The sequence below is a fragment of the Oncorhynchus kisutch genome, linkage group LG21 (assembly GCF_002021735.2).
Source record: "Oncorhynchus kisutch isolate 150728-3 linkage group LG21, Okis_V2, whole genome shotgun sequence".
Lineage (NCBI taxonomy): Eukaryota > Metazoa > Chordata > Actinopteri > Salmoniformes > Salmonidae > Oncorhynchus > Oncorhynchus kisutch.
Window position 1 is genome coordinate 13,350,673 of NC_034194.2, and position 16,910 is coordinate 13,367,582.

General features: G+C 42.7%; 1 protein-coding gene across 1 annotated transcript in view; it reads right to left on the reverse strand.

Annotated features, from left to right (window-relative positions):
* The window catches only part of LOC109866468 (ubiquitin-conjugating enzyme E2, J1), a 33,916-nt gene that overhangs the window by 8,019 nt on the left and 8,987 nt on the right, over positions 1 to 16,910 (reverse strand). The window contains exons 2-7 of the mRNA XM_020455155.2: positions 7,896 to 7,969; positions 7,539 to 7,670; positions 6,808 to 6,892; positions 4,367 to 4,472; positions 1,507 to 1,633; positions 1,114 to 1,233 (exon numbers count right to left, since the gene is read on the reverse strand). Coding sequence (XP_020310744.1) covers positions 1,114 to 1,233; positions 1,507 to 1,633; positions 4,367 to 4,472; positions 6,808 to 6,892; positions 7,539 to 7,670; positions 7,896 to 7,969 — 644 coding nt within the window. The remainder of the gene's footprint in view (positions 1 to 1,113; positions 1,234 to 1,506; positions 1,634 to 4,366; positions 4,473 to 6,807; positions 6,893 to 7,538; positions 7,671 to 7,895; positions 7,970 to 16,910) is intronic.

The following is a 16,910-nucleotide window of genomic DNA, read 5'->3' on the forward strand; positions in this document are numbered from 1 at the left end:
CACAGGACCAGAATGGTCCCTCTCCCAGCCAGAGGTTACTGCATCCAGCAGCAGACGGTAAGTCAATTTTATTATTTTAACTATCCCCGTTCTTTCTCTCCTACCCAGGTCAGTTCAGTGGGATTGAATCCAAATCCACATAGACCCTATTGTATGAAGTATGAAGAAACATAATTCCTTCATTCATCTTCACCATGCTTGGAAACTGCAATCTCAAAATTGCAATCACCTTCTCCTAATAAATAATGGTGCTATGAAATGACACATCATAACACTGATATCTAGCTGTAAATTCAGCTTATAAGAAAACATCAGTTATCATGAGTGTTGTCATAGGGGACTGCTCGAAAGTGGCATCATGTCTCACTGGCAGCGGGTTGGCGCACAGTGAAGAACCTGGAGGGCCAGAGAGCAGAGTGCTGCCTGCACCGTCATCATACAGATTGATTACCTCCCGAGCCATTAAACACATTGTTTAAAAATAAAAATAAATCAAAGGTGCTGTTCCCTGAGTGAGTGACAGAGGCTGATGCAGCACAGTGGAGCCACAACATTACATAAAGCACTATGAGAGATTAGGGATCATTTACGGGGTAACGACGTTGCCATGTTCTCCCTTTTATACCCCATTCTGGAGCGTCGGGGGACCCCCCCCCCCACTCCTCTCATAAATAACTCTTTCATTTAATGGCTCGGGAATAAGAACGACAAAAAAACCCACGGAGAAAACGGTCTTCGGGACGTTGTCTGCGACAAGGTGGCACATTCGTGTGCAACCATGCCAACTACGCAACCATATCAACCTCTTTCAATAGCAAATACACGAATAATCCCCTAGAATAGCAAATACCTTCAGTATGCAGTTGTTTCCCTGCCCACGTAGGTGGCAGAGATTGCTTATTAAAATATGTGTAGGTGGGGAGGTTTGTGGTGCAGGGTAATCTCCTCCACCAGCCGTCTCGCTCTCACTTTCCAACTGTCTGTTTTCACAGTGCCTCAGAAAGGGACTTGAATGGATCCTATGTCAGGAGCAGGAGAAAGTGCTGCCGGATTTTAAATTGGCTGATCTCACAGTCCGTCACCAGCTACTATAACACTGATGGCGTTCCTCACCTGCTCAGCCTGGGCGTTCTCCTCTTCCTCCTGTCTCCCCGAGGAGGATGTCTCTCCCTGGGGTTCTGTGGGGGGCTCACTCTCTGCCCCTGTGCTCTCACTGCCCTGCCTGGACTCTGCCTGCAGAAACAAACACACAGTTGACGGTTGCTGTCACACACAATGTACTCCAGCTCTCGTCAGCGGGCTGAGACAACATTCCTCGGGTGCAAAGCCCTATCTTTGCTGTATGTGACTGCTTGACTGCACAAATGGTTTAAGACATAGGAACACGTGTTTCATCCAGTTCTGACATCTGGTAAAAGGTTTGGAAGAAAACTGACTAGACTCAAATGTAAATAAACAACACCACACCGTTGCTGGGGTAAGATTGTGGCTGGTAGGCAGTTGTACCTTGAAGTTGATCTGCTGGGCAAGCTCTTGGTCCTCTTGGTCCTCTGGGCTGGGGTTTGTGGGGGAGGGAGACAGGAGGGCTAAGTGCATGGAGCAGCCACAAGTCTCACAGCAGAAGTCCTGTGATCTGTCAGAAGGTCAGCGAGAGCGAGTGTGAGTTATGGACAGAAGTGTTTACATTGAACTTTCTTTGTTTTCCTGTAGTCAAATGGATTCATCTGACAAGCCGGGTAGAGAAAATGTAACTCAATATATAAACTCTGTGTATAAATGATGGGAAATAATTCACCCCAGCAGTCCTCTAGGCAAAAAGAGGGCCTGGATTTGTTTTCGTTTAGTATTTAGTACGATCTGCCCAGGCAGCAGCTACTCTTCCTGGGGTCCAAACAGGATTAAAATAATGCATCACATTAAAACAATAGCCAACATCATACAAGACATTGTGCATTATACACATGTACATTGCTTCTATATTACTAATGTACAATATAAAATGTACAATATTGCAATGTGTGTAAGTGAGTGTGGTTCCTTGAGGTGTTGTTTTGTTGTTTTTTTTGTCAAATTTTACTGCTAGCTTGAGTTATGAGGTGGAAGAGAGTTCCATGCAGTCATGGCTCTATATAGTATTGTGTGTTTCCTAGCATCTGTTCTGGACCTGGGGACTCTGAAGAGACAACGGGTAGCATGTCTTGTATGGGTGTTTGAGCTGTGTGTTAGCTGTTTGAACAGATCGTTTGTGACACGTCAATACATCGCACAAAGACAAGTAGTGATGCAGTCAGTATCTCCTCTACTTTGAGCCAGGAGAGATTCTAACAAAACAGCTCCCACAATCTTATTATCCATGGACTATAATGTTGCGGATAAAGTTCGGAATGACAATTTGTTCATGTTTTTTCAGCACCCCCATACTGCACAACGAAGATGTGCATTGGTTGGGGGGGTCAGTTTCTCAAAAGCAAGTAAAATAGCTATAAAAAAAATAATTTAAATAGTGTCTGGACCCATCTATAACATGCCATTTACATCAAATTCTCTGTTCATATTGCAGCAATGCAATTATAACAGTGTGGACTGTAAACATGTTCAACATATTTAGCAAACACGGTGCAGGCTGCTTAAAGAACTAGGCTATAACAAACCAACATTTGAATTGTAGTTGATGACAATGCAATACATAAAAGACCATAAATACACCACATGAAGCAACCACATATCTAGCCTTGGCGCAAGTTCTGATTGACCAGTGAGGGGCCAAGCTTCGACACACACAACCCAGCAATTTCACGCCACCGCGCCCATAATTCCGGTTGTGAAAATAACAAATATTTCTGACACACACTGAACAACGACGCTACCACCAGCGCTAAGATTTACCATTGCGCTAGGTTTGTTAAAATAGAGCTCGGAGTCGTTTGGCTGGAGCTCCAAGCACAACAATCAAAAACTTAAGAGAAACTTCTTGGAGATTTGGTTAGTCAAAGATGACTCAGACAATTTGACAAGACGTATGGATTGAAACTCATTATGTGAAGAAAATATTCAACGGTGGCTTGGAGAGCAATATTGACAAGTTACAATTCCATCAACGAAGTCAAGCATGACATCCCAAGAGTTTCTGTTCTCTCCCCCCCCAACCAAAATCATGCTTTAATAGGCAGAAAAGACAACCATCTGAAATGTTGTCCTCCTCTAACCTCTGCATGATTAACACTTGTCATTACAGCAGTCTGGGAGCCAGCAAAACTTCCCAATCAGTTTACTTTTCTGTCAGGAAACAGCCAACTCTGAAAACTACAGATTATTCTCCTGTTTCGCTGCTTCCTGCTGGGTGCCCCTGGCCCCGACGTTGACTGACAGCTTTCACAATTACCACAGGGCACGGAGACAACCAAGACGGGAGATCTGAATCAAAGCGAAGTTGCTCTCTCAGCCGCAGCCACGACAGCCTTTCGTGAAACGGGCCTTTCTTTCATCCCGGAAGATAAACAGCCACGCAGGCACGGTGTGCACTGTATGTATTTATAGACCGAGATATGTTCCTGTGTCACATCTCATCTTCATGTGTTAATTAAACAGCCAGTTGTTAAAGACCCCTGTCCTGATATGTTAAATACAACAGATGCTGGGTTGCGGTCCAAATAACACCCGATTCCCTTGAGAGTGCACTACTTTTGACCAGAGCCCTTTCAACAAAACAAAAAAAAGGTAATAGGGTGCCATTTGGGACGCATCGGCTGGACCCTTTGCTCTTTTGATACATCTCAAAGTCAGAGCTCGGTGCGAGTTTCTTCAGAGGGAGAGACCCGTAAACAACGCGAGAAGAAGAGCATCAAGATGCCCAGACGTGTCAGCCAGAGACCCTTTCCCTCAGCCACTAATGCTGCCATCTCATAAGGTCCAATGCTGGTGCCTTGGTGTCCCTGGTAATGAGCATAGCTATATGTAGAAGGCACATGCACTGTGTCCAGGGTGTTAATTTCATGACATGCTTGCATAAGCATCGCTTTATGCTCAACTTTGTTGAAAAAATGCCTGCCAAACACCATTAGGTTCTGCATGTACAGCTAGTCCATCTAAATTGTATGTAAAGCTAGTGCGTACCACACCAGTATCCAACATGCATACATACAGGCCTAATGTGTGTATTGTGTAATGATGCGTGTAAGGGTTAGGGACACATTGAAACAAAATGCAAACAGACATTTCACTCCAGACTGTTGTGTGTGTGTGAGTGTGTGTGTGTCCCTTCTCACAACATTGTTATCAGCACCACTCATCCATCCGTTAGTGCACACAGGGTAAATGCACTGGAAAGAGAGTAAACAGTGGAGAGCTCTAATCTATGTAATCTTACTTTTTGGCAAGGGCTCTCCTCTCCTCTGGGGTATAATCAAGAGATCCGATTGCACCCTCTCCTTTGGTTGGCATGAATCCGATTATAGCTATTAGTGCCGTTCTGACTGAAAGAGAAAAAAACAAAAAGGGAGAAACAAAAAAGTTATGAAAGACAATAAAAACAAACTCATACCGTCTGTCAACTCTTAACAGCAGTTAATAGTTCTCTATTTTTGATCAGAGGCCTATGAAGGGAATAGGGTGCTATACGGAGCAAAAATATAAATGCAAATTCTAAAGTGTTGGTCCCATATTTCGTGAGCTAAAATAAAAGATCCCCGAAATGTTCCATATGCACAAAACACTCATCTGCTTGCTCATCGTCCTCGCCAGGGTCTTGACCTGACTGCAGTTTGGCGTCATAACCGACTTCAGTGGGCAAATGCTCACCTTTGATGGCCACTGGCACGCTGGAGAAGTGTGCTCTTCACAGATTAATCCTGGTTTTAAACTGTAATCAGGCAGATGGCAGACAGTTCATGGTGTTGTGTGGGCGAGCGGTTTGCTGATGTCAACGTTGTGAACAGAGTGCCCCATGGTGGCGGTGGATTTATGGTATGGGCAGGCATAAGCTACGGATAACGAACACAATTGCATTTTATCGATGGCAATTTGAATACACAGAGATACTGTGATGAGATCCTGAGGCCGATTGTATAATCGTTTCATTCATCCACCACCATCACTTCATGTTTCAGCATAATAATGCACGGCCCCATGTTTCAAGGATCTGTACACAATTCCTGGATGCTGAAAATGTCCCAGTTCTTCCATGGCCTGCATGCTCACCAGACATGTCACCCATTGAGCATGTTTTGGATGCTCTGGAACGATGTGTACGACAGCGTGTTCCAGTTCCCGCCAATATCCAGCAACTTGGCACAGCCATTGAAGAGGAATGGAACAACATTCAACAATCAATAGCCTGATCAACTATGTGAAGGAGAAGAGTTGCACTCCATGAGGCAAATGGTGGTAACACCAGATATTGACTTGTTCTTTGATCCACATCCCTGTTTTTTAGGTATCTGTGACCAGATGCATATCTGTATTCCCAGTCATGAGAAATCCATAGATTAGGGCCTAATGAATTGATTTCAATTGACTGATTTCCTTATACGAACTGTAATTCAGAAAAATCTTTGAAATTGTTTTGTTCAGTGTATTTGGGACCCAGCCTTTGAGATTCTACTGGAACTTATTATCCAGCTTTTCCACCACAGTGAGCTGGTAATGCACCAGAGTGAACTTGTACTGGGGATCTGAGACATCAAAAACCCAGCAGGGGAGGTCCAATCTCTGGGGCATGGCCTCATTGTTTTGCCATGTGACCCTGGAGGGCAAAAGGGGGAGGTTGTCTGTCACAACCTGTTTGTCCACATGATTAAATTCTGTTATTAATTCCCTAAACCTTACTATGGACTAAGCTTTTTTTTGGCTCATCCAAAATACCCCTAAAGTAATAGAAATAAATGCAGTGTGGAACATCTAGATTCTCCCATTGAATTCTATCTGATAACATTTTCATGTTTTTGGTATGGAGAGTAACATGAGGAGAATACTCAGAAAAGGGATGGCTTAATGGTGGTAACTGAAATCAAGCCAGAAAAGGGAAATATCCGACTTAAGGTACGAAGCAGATTGCCTGCTGCCAACACAGATTATTGCGAGTGAATAAGACGTGTGTGTCAAATCTATATTTCAAGTAAAACTTTATCTTATTTACTTTGTTCTCCTATGAAGGCTTATTTTCAGCCGCTTCCAGTTTTGACTTCTTAAACTGTGGGAGAAAAGCCCAATGATAGAACAATGTAGAACAAAGTTGAGAAAAAAAAAGAAAACATTTGCATATCTGCCTTCATTTAAATTCAAACGAAGAGTCTTAAAGGAAAACTCCATCCAAAAACAATCTTTTGGTATTTGTATCATTAGTCAATTTTTGACATAGTCCCAAAATGTTTTGCTTGTCAGCAAATCAAGTTTTCAAGATATGTAAACATTAAAAAATACAGAAATCATCCCGTATGCAAAACATTTTGGGAACTATGTCAGCTATGTCTCATTTCTTCCTGTTGGTACCCGCCAGGCAGAGAGCAAGTGAGTGGGGATGCTGGGCTAAGTTTTGGTGCAGCATCTGGAGGAGTAGGGGGAACAGGATAGAGGCGGCCTATAGCTGTAGGTGTAACGGTGTTGGATTGGTAACCTGACTCTTATGCTAGACATTTCTCTACTCGCACTACCGAACTGCTAGGTTTTCAGTAGCGTAGTTGGCTAAGATGTTATCAAGCGGGCAGTCACGTGTGTTTGCGAGACAGAGGATCCGAACTCGAGTGCCAGTGAGGAAGGTAGCCATACTGTTAAAAGCAGTCACAGTGACACCTGTTACACAGGGATACCTACTGCTCCAAGATGGCTGCCATGTCTCTGGGTGGTGGCCGGAGATGCTCAGACAGATCTTCTTCCCCACCTCGAATCTCCCATTGGGCTGAAAAAGAAGCATAACTATAGAATTACATCTAGAACACATATATAATATGGTGTAGTGATTTATAGGATTTCTATGATAGGATCTTGATTACCATATCGCTGTCTATGACAACCTGGCTGAACAAGCAACAAATAGACAGTGAAAACCGACAGAGGGGGGGATGGTAGAGGTTGATGGGAGGGATGGGATGTTAAGAAAAAGATGTTAAGAAAAAGAGAGTGCCTTCAAAGACCAAGAAAAACATGCCAGCCTGAGCTGAGACAATACATTTTTTTTTAAAGAGACTGGGCATAAAGACTGTCACAAGCTTTCAGATCCACTGGCTTTTATCAGCCTGTCATTGGTTCTTCAGGTTATTATTGGTGCATCACCACAGAACCATTCAAAACCTCTGTGACAGGGCAATGACCATGCAAAGACAGCTAGGTCTTGTTCTGACAGTAAGTGGCTCGGTGTGATGTAACCAGATGTGGCTGTTGGTTATGGCCAGATGTCTATAGCTGTCCATCTTCCAGCTTGATCATTTGATTAGCTAGCCTTCATCGTTACTTCAACTAACACATAATTGGCTGTGATTGATTGAGAGAGGGGGATATCTTCATAAGTGTGTGTGTATATGAGTGTGTGTTTATTGGGTGCTTACTGTGAGTAGAATGATGCTGGGGGGCTTCATGGGGTATTCCGGGGGCAGCACGATCCTGCCGTGGTAAACCCCACCGTCGAAATCCGAGTCTGGGGGTCCGCGGACAGAGAAGTGCCACTCAAACAGATTATCCTGCGGGTGCACAACAAGTCAGTCAAATTAACACATTTCAATGATTAGTCCAGCTAGCTAGAGAACACCCTTCTCTATGTGTTTTGTGTGGGGTTGTTTGTCGATTTGTAAGAAACATATAGGGAATCACACACCCATGACACACTATGTTGATAATGAGGAGGGCAGGGATGTTTGTGGTGCTGATGAGCCCGAGTGAGTTTTGGTGTCCCAGGTGAGACTCACCTCCAGTGGCTGGGCGTGGTAGTGCTCTGTGGGGTCCCTCAGTTCAGCAGCCTCCTTCATCAGCCTCTTTACAGCTAGCACCGATCCGGCGAAGAGAACAAACAAACAAACATCCCAGTAAGCCCCAGGTTAAATGACTAGCAGATATCCTCTCACTCTTTATCCCAGCAGACACAGAGCTTGCAGTTTACTTCCACTGGCATGCGATGTCCCAGGTTCTCCAGCTGTCTTTCTACATCCCCATATCCATCCATAAACAGACACTACAGCAGGATAAACTCCTGATTTAAGATGCACAGGGCTCGAGAAGCGCTTCGCCTGGGCTGAGGAGAGGCTAACACAGATAGACTGGGCTCCACAAAGTTTACAGTGCTGACTCGAACCAGCAACTGCAACGCACACTGTCTGTCAAACCAGCTCAAACCTCTACGTTTATCGCCTTACAATGCATGTATTTTCCAGTGGAAAAAAGTATTTATTCCATTCTATTATTATATTTTGTTTGCTTTATCATGGGCTGGAGCTCTTTATATGACTTAATTAACTAAATGACTATCGCCCTGTATCACTCACTTCTGTCATCATGAAGCGCTTTGAGAGACCAGTCAATGATCATATCACCTCCACCCTACCTGTCACCCTAGACCCACTTCAATTTGCTACCGCCCCAACAGGTCCACAGACGATGCAATCGCCATCACACTGCCCAATCCCATCTGGACAAGAGGAATACCTATGTAAGAATGCTGTTCATTGTCTACAGCTCAGCATTCAACGCCATAGTACCCTCCAAACTCATCATTAAGCTTGAGTCCCTGGGTCTTGACACAGCCCTGTGCAACTGGGTTCTGGACTTCCTGACGGGCCACCCCCAGGTGGTGAAGGTAGGAAACATCTCCACTCCGCTGATCCTCAACACTGGGGCCCCACAAGGGTGCGTGCTCAGCCCCCACCTGTACTCCAGGTTCAGCCACGACTGCGTGGCCATGCACGCCTCCAACTCAATCATCAAGTTTGCAGACGACACTACAGTGGTGGGCTTGATTACCAACAACGACGAGACCGCCTACAGGGAGGTGGTGAGGGCACTCGGAGTGTGGTGTCAGGAAAATAATTTCTCACTCAATGTCAGCAAAACAAAAGAGGTGATCGTGGAAATCAGGAAACAGCAAAGGGAGCACCCCTCTATCCACAGACGGTATGGTACAGCAGTGGAGAAGGTGGAAAGTTTTAAGTTCCTCAGTGTACATATCACTGGTCAATGGTCCACACAGACAGTGTGGTGAAGGCACAACAGCAAAATGTGGCATGTCACCGAAAACCCTGGTAATCAATCAGATTTGATGATTTGACATTGTGTGGTGTTGAGTGTGTTAATTACTGTTCATCTACGTCTGACAAAAATCTAAAATGTTAATCATAAAATCATTACAAGTAATGCAAGGATTGTGCCATTCAGCAGGTGTCCATTCAAATGTCAACACAAATCCAGCTTTGGATGAGTTAAAAATCTCTATGAGAGACTGAAAACCCATCAGTTGCAAATGGGTAGCCTAGGCTATATGAGGAGACTGCCTGGCTTGGAAACAGGAAGCACACGTGATGCCAAATTTGTGCAAGCTAAACTCCATGTAACTAGGGCTCATGGAAGAGGAAGTAAACACATTCGTATAGCAGTAGGGTCAAGCAGTAAAGCCAGGGTCAACTTCAGACATGATGTGCTCTCAACAGCTGAAAACATCTGTCGGTGTGTATTGACCCCTATGACATGAACATTGATGCCTCCGGACTGTGTTCATCTGGACCAGTCCCTTTTATACAGATGTTTGCAATACGGCTCTATAACCATAAAGGACATATTCTCCTTGATTTAATGACCAGCAGCCTTATTACACCTCTGCTGCTGGTCAGACTGATTGGCAGGAAGTGAACTAGGACATTTTGATGACCACATATTATCTCAGGACATACTGGGTGTTTTTCAATATGCATACTCCCGTGCTCCAAGTGCGTTCTCCGACAATGTTCTCGAATACATTCTTGTGAGGATGAGAGGGTGGATATTGCATAACACTTGAGAAGCACTCGCACTCCCCCTACTCTATTACCTCACACTATACCTCCCATTCACTGAACCTTCTTTCAGCCAAGACAATGGAAACAATAGACGAAACAAGATACACACAAAGCAAACGTTTTACGTCATAATTGTCAGCTAGATATGGGAATCGTAATAATCTATCTAGCCAGCTAGTTAAACAGGCAAAAATAAGTTAAAGCTAATGTTATGTACGGTAGATGTACATTTTTCGTGGGTAGCTACCAATTCTTCATGGCTACTATGGATTTAACTACCCATTCACTGAACAGCCTTCCAGCCAGGTCAATTACAAAATTAAAAAACGGTTTTTTTTGCCTTTATTTAACTAGGCAAGTCAGTTAAGAACAAAGTGGGTTAACTGCCTGTTCAGGGGCAGAACATCAGATTTGTACCTTGTCAGCTCGGGGATTTGAACTTGCAACCTTTCAGTTACAAGTGCAACACTCTAGCCACTAGGCTACCCTACCCGTCAATAGAGACAAAACAACATTTTCACAAAGCAAACGTTTTACTTCATAACTATCAGCTAGTTATATATGTGAATCGTAATAATGTAGCTAACCAGATAGTTTAACAGGCAAAAATGACCTAAAATGAATATTATGCAAGGTAGATACCCATTCTTCATGGCTATCTGGCTAGCTACAATAGCTAACAGTAGTAGCTAGCCAGTTAGCCCAATTGACTTATTATGGGTTTGCGGTCTACGGTACATAGGTAGGTAAACATGTCAAAATTAACTCAGCATGTATTTATTAACATATCAAGATGTAATATGTTGCTTGACTACAATATTCTATGTGAATACGTAACATTTTATTCTGAAGTCGGAGTGTATTTTCTTTTTCTTCAGCTCAAATAATGGGCGCCATTGATTTGAAGAGGCCATGTGTCATGACATTTTTATCATAGCTGTGACATGATGTCATAACACATGGACTCAAGTGTATTATTGCTTTTTAACAATGAGCTAGCTACCAGCATTAAAAAGCAAGATTATATCCCAAACCATACCATTTTCTACATTCGCTACATTCACTGAACACTGGTTGAGTTCGAATTTCAATATCGAAACAATGTTGCAAATGTTGGAGATTATGTCTAGACCTTTTTAAAAATAGTAGTAGTAGTGCATTGGTAGGTAATGACGTAAGATGGCACTTTTTATGAATGTACTGGCCATGTGCATGTTGTCTAGTATATCATGGGCAGCATAGGTTCTAACAATGGGAATTCCAAATATAGAAGACTAAAAGTAAGCCTGTGAAATTAGCTCAGGAGGAGTGGGGACCAACGGGATGGAAGGAAACCCTGGCCGGTCTGACTGTCTTAAAACTTTACCACCAATCAAATCCTTGCTTCCTCCATTCCTTTCAAAGCACATTGATTGGTGGAGACGATTCAAGGTCCCTCCCTTGTACCTGCTCCTCCAATGAGCTTAAAGTTTTTTTTTTTAAGGAATTGAGGAAACAAGGACAGAAGAAGCAAGGATTTGACAGCGAGTAATGTTTTTCAGACCCCTGTGTGACTGTAGGGCAGAGAGCAGGGGAAGGAAAGCAGTTTAAGGCAGTGGAACAGAGGCTCTGACATCACACCTCCCAGGGCATGTGTTCCAGATCTGATCCCGCCTCTGGCCAGACACTCTAAAGATGTAACTATCTGTACCATTCTGTAATCCTGCACTGGAAAGATAACAAAAATGAAGGAAAGTCTGTGTGTGTGTGTGAGTGATAAGAATGCACTGATTAAACTCCCCCCCCCCCCCCCCCCTCCCTCCCTCCTCCTTCAAGTGTTTACCCACAGACAACAGGGTCACAGACGGTAGGAAGTAGGAACCCAGATCAAGTTGAGCTTCCTGAACATTTTTTAAGGTGTAAACACAAGATGAGATTAATCAGAAGAGGAGGTTGACATAGAGCTGGGACGATAAACCGAACATTACCGACACCAATCACCTACGGCAATAATTTTGCTGATGTCCTTCATTACGATAAACAGCATATACTAGAAAAAAATTGAAATTAAATACAATTGCTAATATGGGTGATTGTTAATAGGACAATTGATGGCTACAACTGTCAAACTAGTAGTAGTAGTTAAAGGATAACAAAAAAATAACTAAGGTGCACAATAATGTTAATAAACATAGAATTCTATTTACCATTATCGCATCAATTCAGGCAATTTATCACGATATGGATTTGTCTCTCTCTCCCAACTTTATAACATGCTAATAAGTGCATAAGACTATCAATAACTACTTGATGGTTTGCATGAAACCTTTCGGTGAGCGAATGACATGACAGTTGACAGTGTGACCAAAGAAATGGGGGAAATCATATTTTCCAAAGAGAATGACTGTTCTGAGAAATCTCTTTTTACATCCAGATGTCAGCTTAGTGATGCCAGTGGTTCCTATTGACACTTTAAATCAAGCTTAGAAGTCATCTTGTAGAATACACTAGCAGATGCATTTCCGTCGACAATCAACAGTGGAGAAACAATCCTTAACTACAGCTTGGAAATCTGTAATATAAAAACAATAGATACTAAGCTTCAACAGAAAGCAGCACAGTACAACAAAGCTGTCGAAGCGGTCAGTGTTGGAGACTACACTGGAATAACAGTATATACAGTTGAAGTCGTAAGTTTACATACACTTAGGTTGGAGTCATTAAAACTTGTTTTTCAATCACTTCGCTCAGCAAGCGAGAAGCCACTGCTCTAAAACCAACATAAAAAAGCCAGGTTATGGTTTGCAACTGCTCATGGGGACAAATATCGTACTTTTTGGAGAAATGTCCTCTGGTCTGATGAAACAAAAATAGAACTGTTTGGCCATAATGACCATTGTTATGTTTGGAGGAAAAAGGGAGAGGCTTGCAAGCCGAAGAACACCATCCCAACTGTGAAGCAAGGGGGTGGCAGCATCATGTTGTGGTGGTGCTTTGCTGCAGAAGGGACTGGTGCACTTCTCAAAATAGATGGCATCATGAGGGAGGAAAATTGTGTATATATTGAAGCAACATCTCAAGACATCAGTCAGAAAGTTAAAGCTTGGTCACAAATGGGTCTTCCAAATGGACAATGACCCCAAGCATACTTCCAAAGTTGTGGCAAAATGGCTTAAGGACAACAAAGTCAAGGTATTGGAGTGGCCATCACAAAGCCCTGACCTCAATCCTATAGAACATTTGTGGGCAGAACTGAAAAAGCATGCCTACAAACCTGACTCAGTTACACTAGCTCTGTCAGGAGGAATGGGCCAAAATTCACTTATTGTGAGAAGCTTGTGGAAGGCTACTCAAAACATTATACCCAAGTTAAACCATTTAAAAGGCAATGCTACCAAATACTAATTGAGTGTATGTAAACGTCTGACCCACTGGGAATGTGATGAAATAAATAAAAGCTGAAATAAATCACTCTACTATTATTCTGACATTTCACATTCTTAAAATAAAGTGGTGATCCTAACGGACCTAAAACTGAATTTTTACTAGGATTAAATGTCAGGAATGGTGAAAAACAGAGTTTAAATGCATTTGGCTAAGGTGTATGTAAACTTCTGACTTCAAATGTATGGGACTTGTTTCAGGAAACTAGGCGTATGTCACACGTCACTACTTCACAGGAGCAGCATGTGAACGTAAACATTTATTTTATCTTAATCCCTTCTGGAACATGTGTACTTCGGTGTGCCTTAATATCAAACTTGTATTCCATCCATAAATACAAATAAAATTGTTAAACTACGAGCCTAGTTGGTTTAGCCATAGAAAAAGCCAGGAACCTTCACACTAGCCATGATTGGCTGAGATAATGTAAACCATTTGCATTGCTAGTTATAGCCTAATGTTAGCTACTTAATATTTAACCTAGCTTGTTAGCTTTAGCTACTTCAGATTCATACTACAGCTATGACAATGTTTGTATTGGTAGTAGTATGAGTTGGGGTTATGCCGGTTCATTGTTTAGCTAGCTAGCTAGCTACATGTCCAAACCCATAAAATTAGCAGGTGTGTCTGGGGGTGATTACGGCCATCTATTTTATTTCATGAACCTGCACATGTCTAGAAAATAGTGTCCCATCCTCTTAGTTAGATGTGGGTGAGGGGTGGTTATAGCATTTCCTTCACATGACCCATCAATTTAGACAAGTGTGTCAGGTAAGCGTCACCTACTAACGATAAAATATTTATAAAATATTTTTTATCTGGACACTTTGTTTTTGATATTGCTACTATGCAAGTACTATCACTGTACCATTTACACCTTCGGTATACTGTGCGTGACAAATCAATTTAGATTTTATTTGATATAGTGTGTGTTTACCACATGGCCTCAAATGTGAATCCTTAAAGAGAAGGGTGGGACTAAGGCTTAAGAGGGTGTGAACGATCCTGAATGGGTGTAGACAAAGAAGAGCTCTCCAGTCGGTGTACCAAAACATTCAAGTGCCATTTTCTCAAAAGTAGGATTACTTTCAAAGCAGAATTACTTTCCCATTTTTCCTCAACTGCAGTGTATGATATACCATTTGCTAGCTGAGTCTCTACTTTTATCTGATGTAAAAAACACAATTTCAAATTTTGCTACATAAGACCGATTCGAGGCAGGCGGTCACATATTGACCAAAAGACTGTAGGGAGCCAAGAAGTCATTGTAGAAAATAGCCTATATGGTTTGCACAGTATAGTGGAATGTGTGTTAATATGTGTACGAACTACAACCTCTTCCCTAACGCACTGATGCATTTGGCCCACAGAAACCCTGGACCAGAAGAGTCAGCAAGGGTGATGCGTGGTGTAAGTTGCCCTGACAGCCACTGATTTTTAACACTGTCCAAACTGGAGCACGATTCCCCAGCAGGACTTCACACAACAAGCCTGCAGAGCTATCAACCCTTCCTTTCTCTCTCCCCAGCAGCAACAGATGATGCATTCACACACTGAAGGAGCTACTGCGGAGGAGGAGGACCATGTGTACAAATCCCTAGAGTGTGCTTATGAGCAGAAAAAGGTGTATTTCCTGGTCTAAAAATAAGTGAGGGAGTCTATATGCTACGTGTGGATATTGTTGTTCATGGTTGTAAACATATTTATGTTGATACCTCTCCTGTTGTGCGCTGGCAGACAAAATCTTACACTTGGGACTTCTTTTAGGGTTCCCGAGCGGCACAGCGGTCTAAGGCACTGTATCTCAGTGCTAGAGGCGTCACTACAGACCCTGGCTCAATTCCAGGCTGTATCAATCCGGCTGTGATTGGGAGTCCCATAGGACAGCGCATAATTGACCCAGCGTCGTCCGGGTTATGGTTTGTCCAGGGTAGGTCGTCATTGTAAATATGAATTTGTTCTTAACTGACTTGCATAGTTAAATAAAGGTTAAATAAAAAAAATACAAAGAAGTGGTTGAGCGGTGTGAAAATGACTGAGGTGAGATATGGTATAGCTATCAAAGCTCCAAGCTTTGATAGCAGTGCCAATGGCGGCTCAGACACCGTCTGTGCCACTAAACCCTCCAGTCATGGGCCTGATCCCCGGGCCATGGCAGCTGTCAACAGTAGCTTGTCCCAGATCTCATTGGGTAATATGGGTCCCTCCTCCAACTCCCACATAGTGGTCGTCTCTCTCAGCAGCTGGCTGAATCATTTTGTGAGCGTTTTTCAGAAACACCCTGATTAACCAGGGTTGATACAGTAGGCTGGTGGGATGAGCAGTCACTATGAAAATACTGTATACTGAGGGGTTAACATTTGGATTTTATTTGACTAATCAAAACAGGTTTTTGTAGGGTTGATTTCCAGATTAAAGACTAGCACAGTGTGGTCTGCTTGTGTGGGAACACCACCCCTTCTGTGATGATTATCTAGATGAGACAGCTGTTGGGCATATCCATGTAAAGGACCCATGAGCACCAATGTGAAGTTTATAGAAGCATGTCAAATCGGGTGTTAAATAAAAGCTAACAGTCCACACACACACACACACACACACACATACATACATGCACAGCACTTTCAGAAAGTATTCATACCCCTTGACTTATTCCACATTGTTGTGTTACAGCCTGAATTCAAAATTGATTAAATAGATGTTTTTCCCCTCACCCATCTACACACAATACGCCAAAGTGAAAACATGTTTTTAGAAATGTTTGCAAATGTATTGAAAATAAAATACAGAAATCTATCCTAATGATAAGTATTCACACTCAAGTCAATACATCACCTTTGTTAGAATCACCTTTGGCAGCAATTACAGCGTTGAGTCTTTCTGGGTAAGTCTCTAAAGCAGTGTTCTCGTTGACAATTTGAAGTGACTCATTTCATTTTTTGGGGCATTTCTGATTTGAATGTGTTCTTTTTCCTGCCGTCTGAACAGCCAAGAAGCACATGGAATCGGATAGTTCAAGCCACCTTCGTAGGTCGTTTGAAGTCGGATACAAATCTGATTCCTAGCCATGTGACTTGCGTCTAACTGGTCAAATCTGATTTATTTGCCCTCAAGTGGTTTTTAGACGGTTATTTGGCATATCTTGTTGCTTGCGAGCTACTCTGTTGACAGTTTGACAAGAACGTGTATGTGGTAGCCAACTAGCTTGCTAATTGATAACAAACAAATGAGAGAATATGCCAGAAAGCTAAACAGCTACTTAGTTGACTGCTGTGGCTAGCCAAAAAGGACTTGTTTTAAAAGTTAGATAACCTTATCCTTTGAAGCTTTAAAAAAGTGTTCTTACACTATGATTTGGAACCTTCAAAGCAACTGGGAAACATCCATGGCAGGTATTGTTGTCACCTTAGCTTCCTACACAACTTCTGATTGATAGGAAGCACGAACACCACCAATCAGCCTACATCACTGCACACAAACCCGTCGTTACCATGACAACCAACGTAACCATGTCAG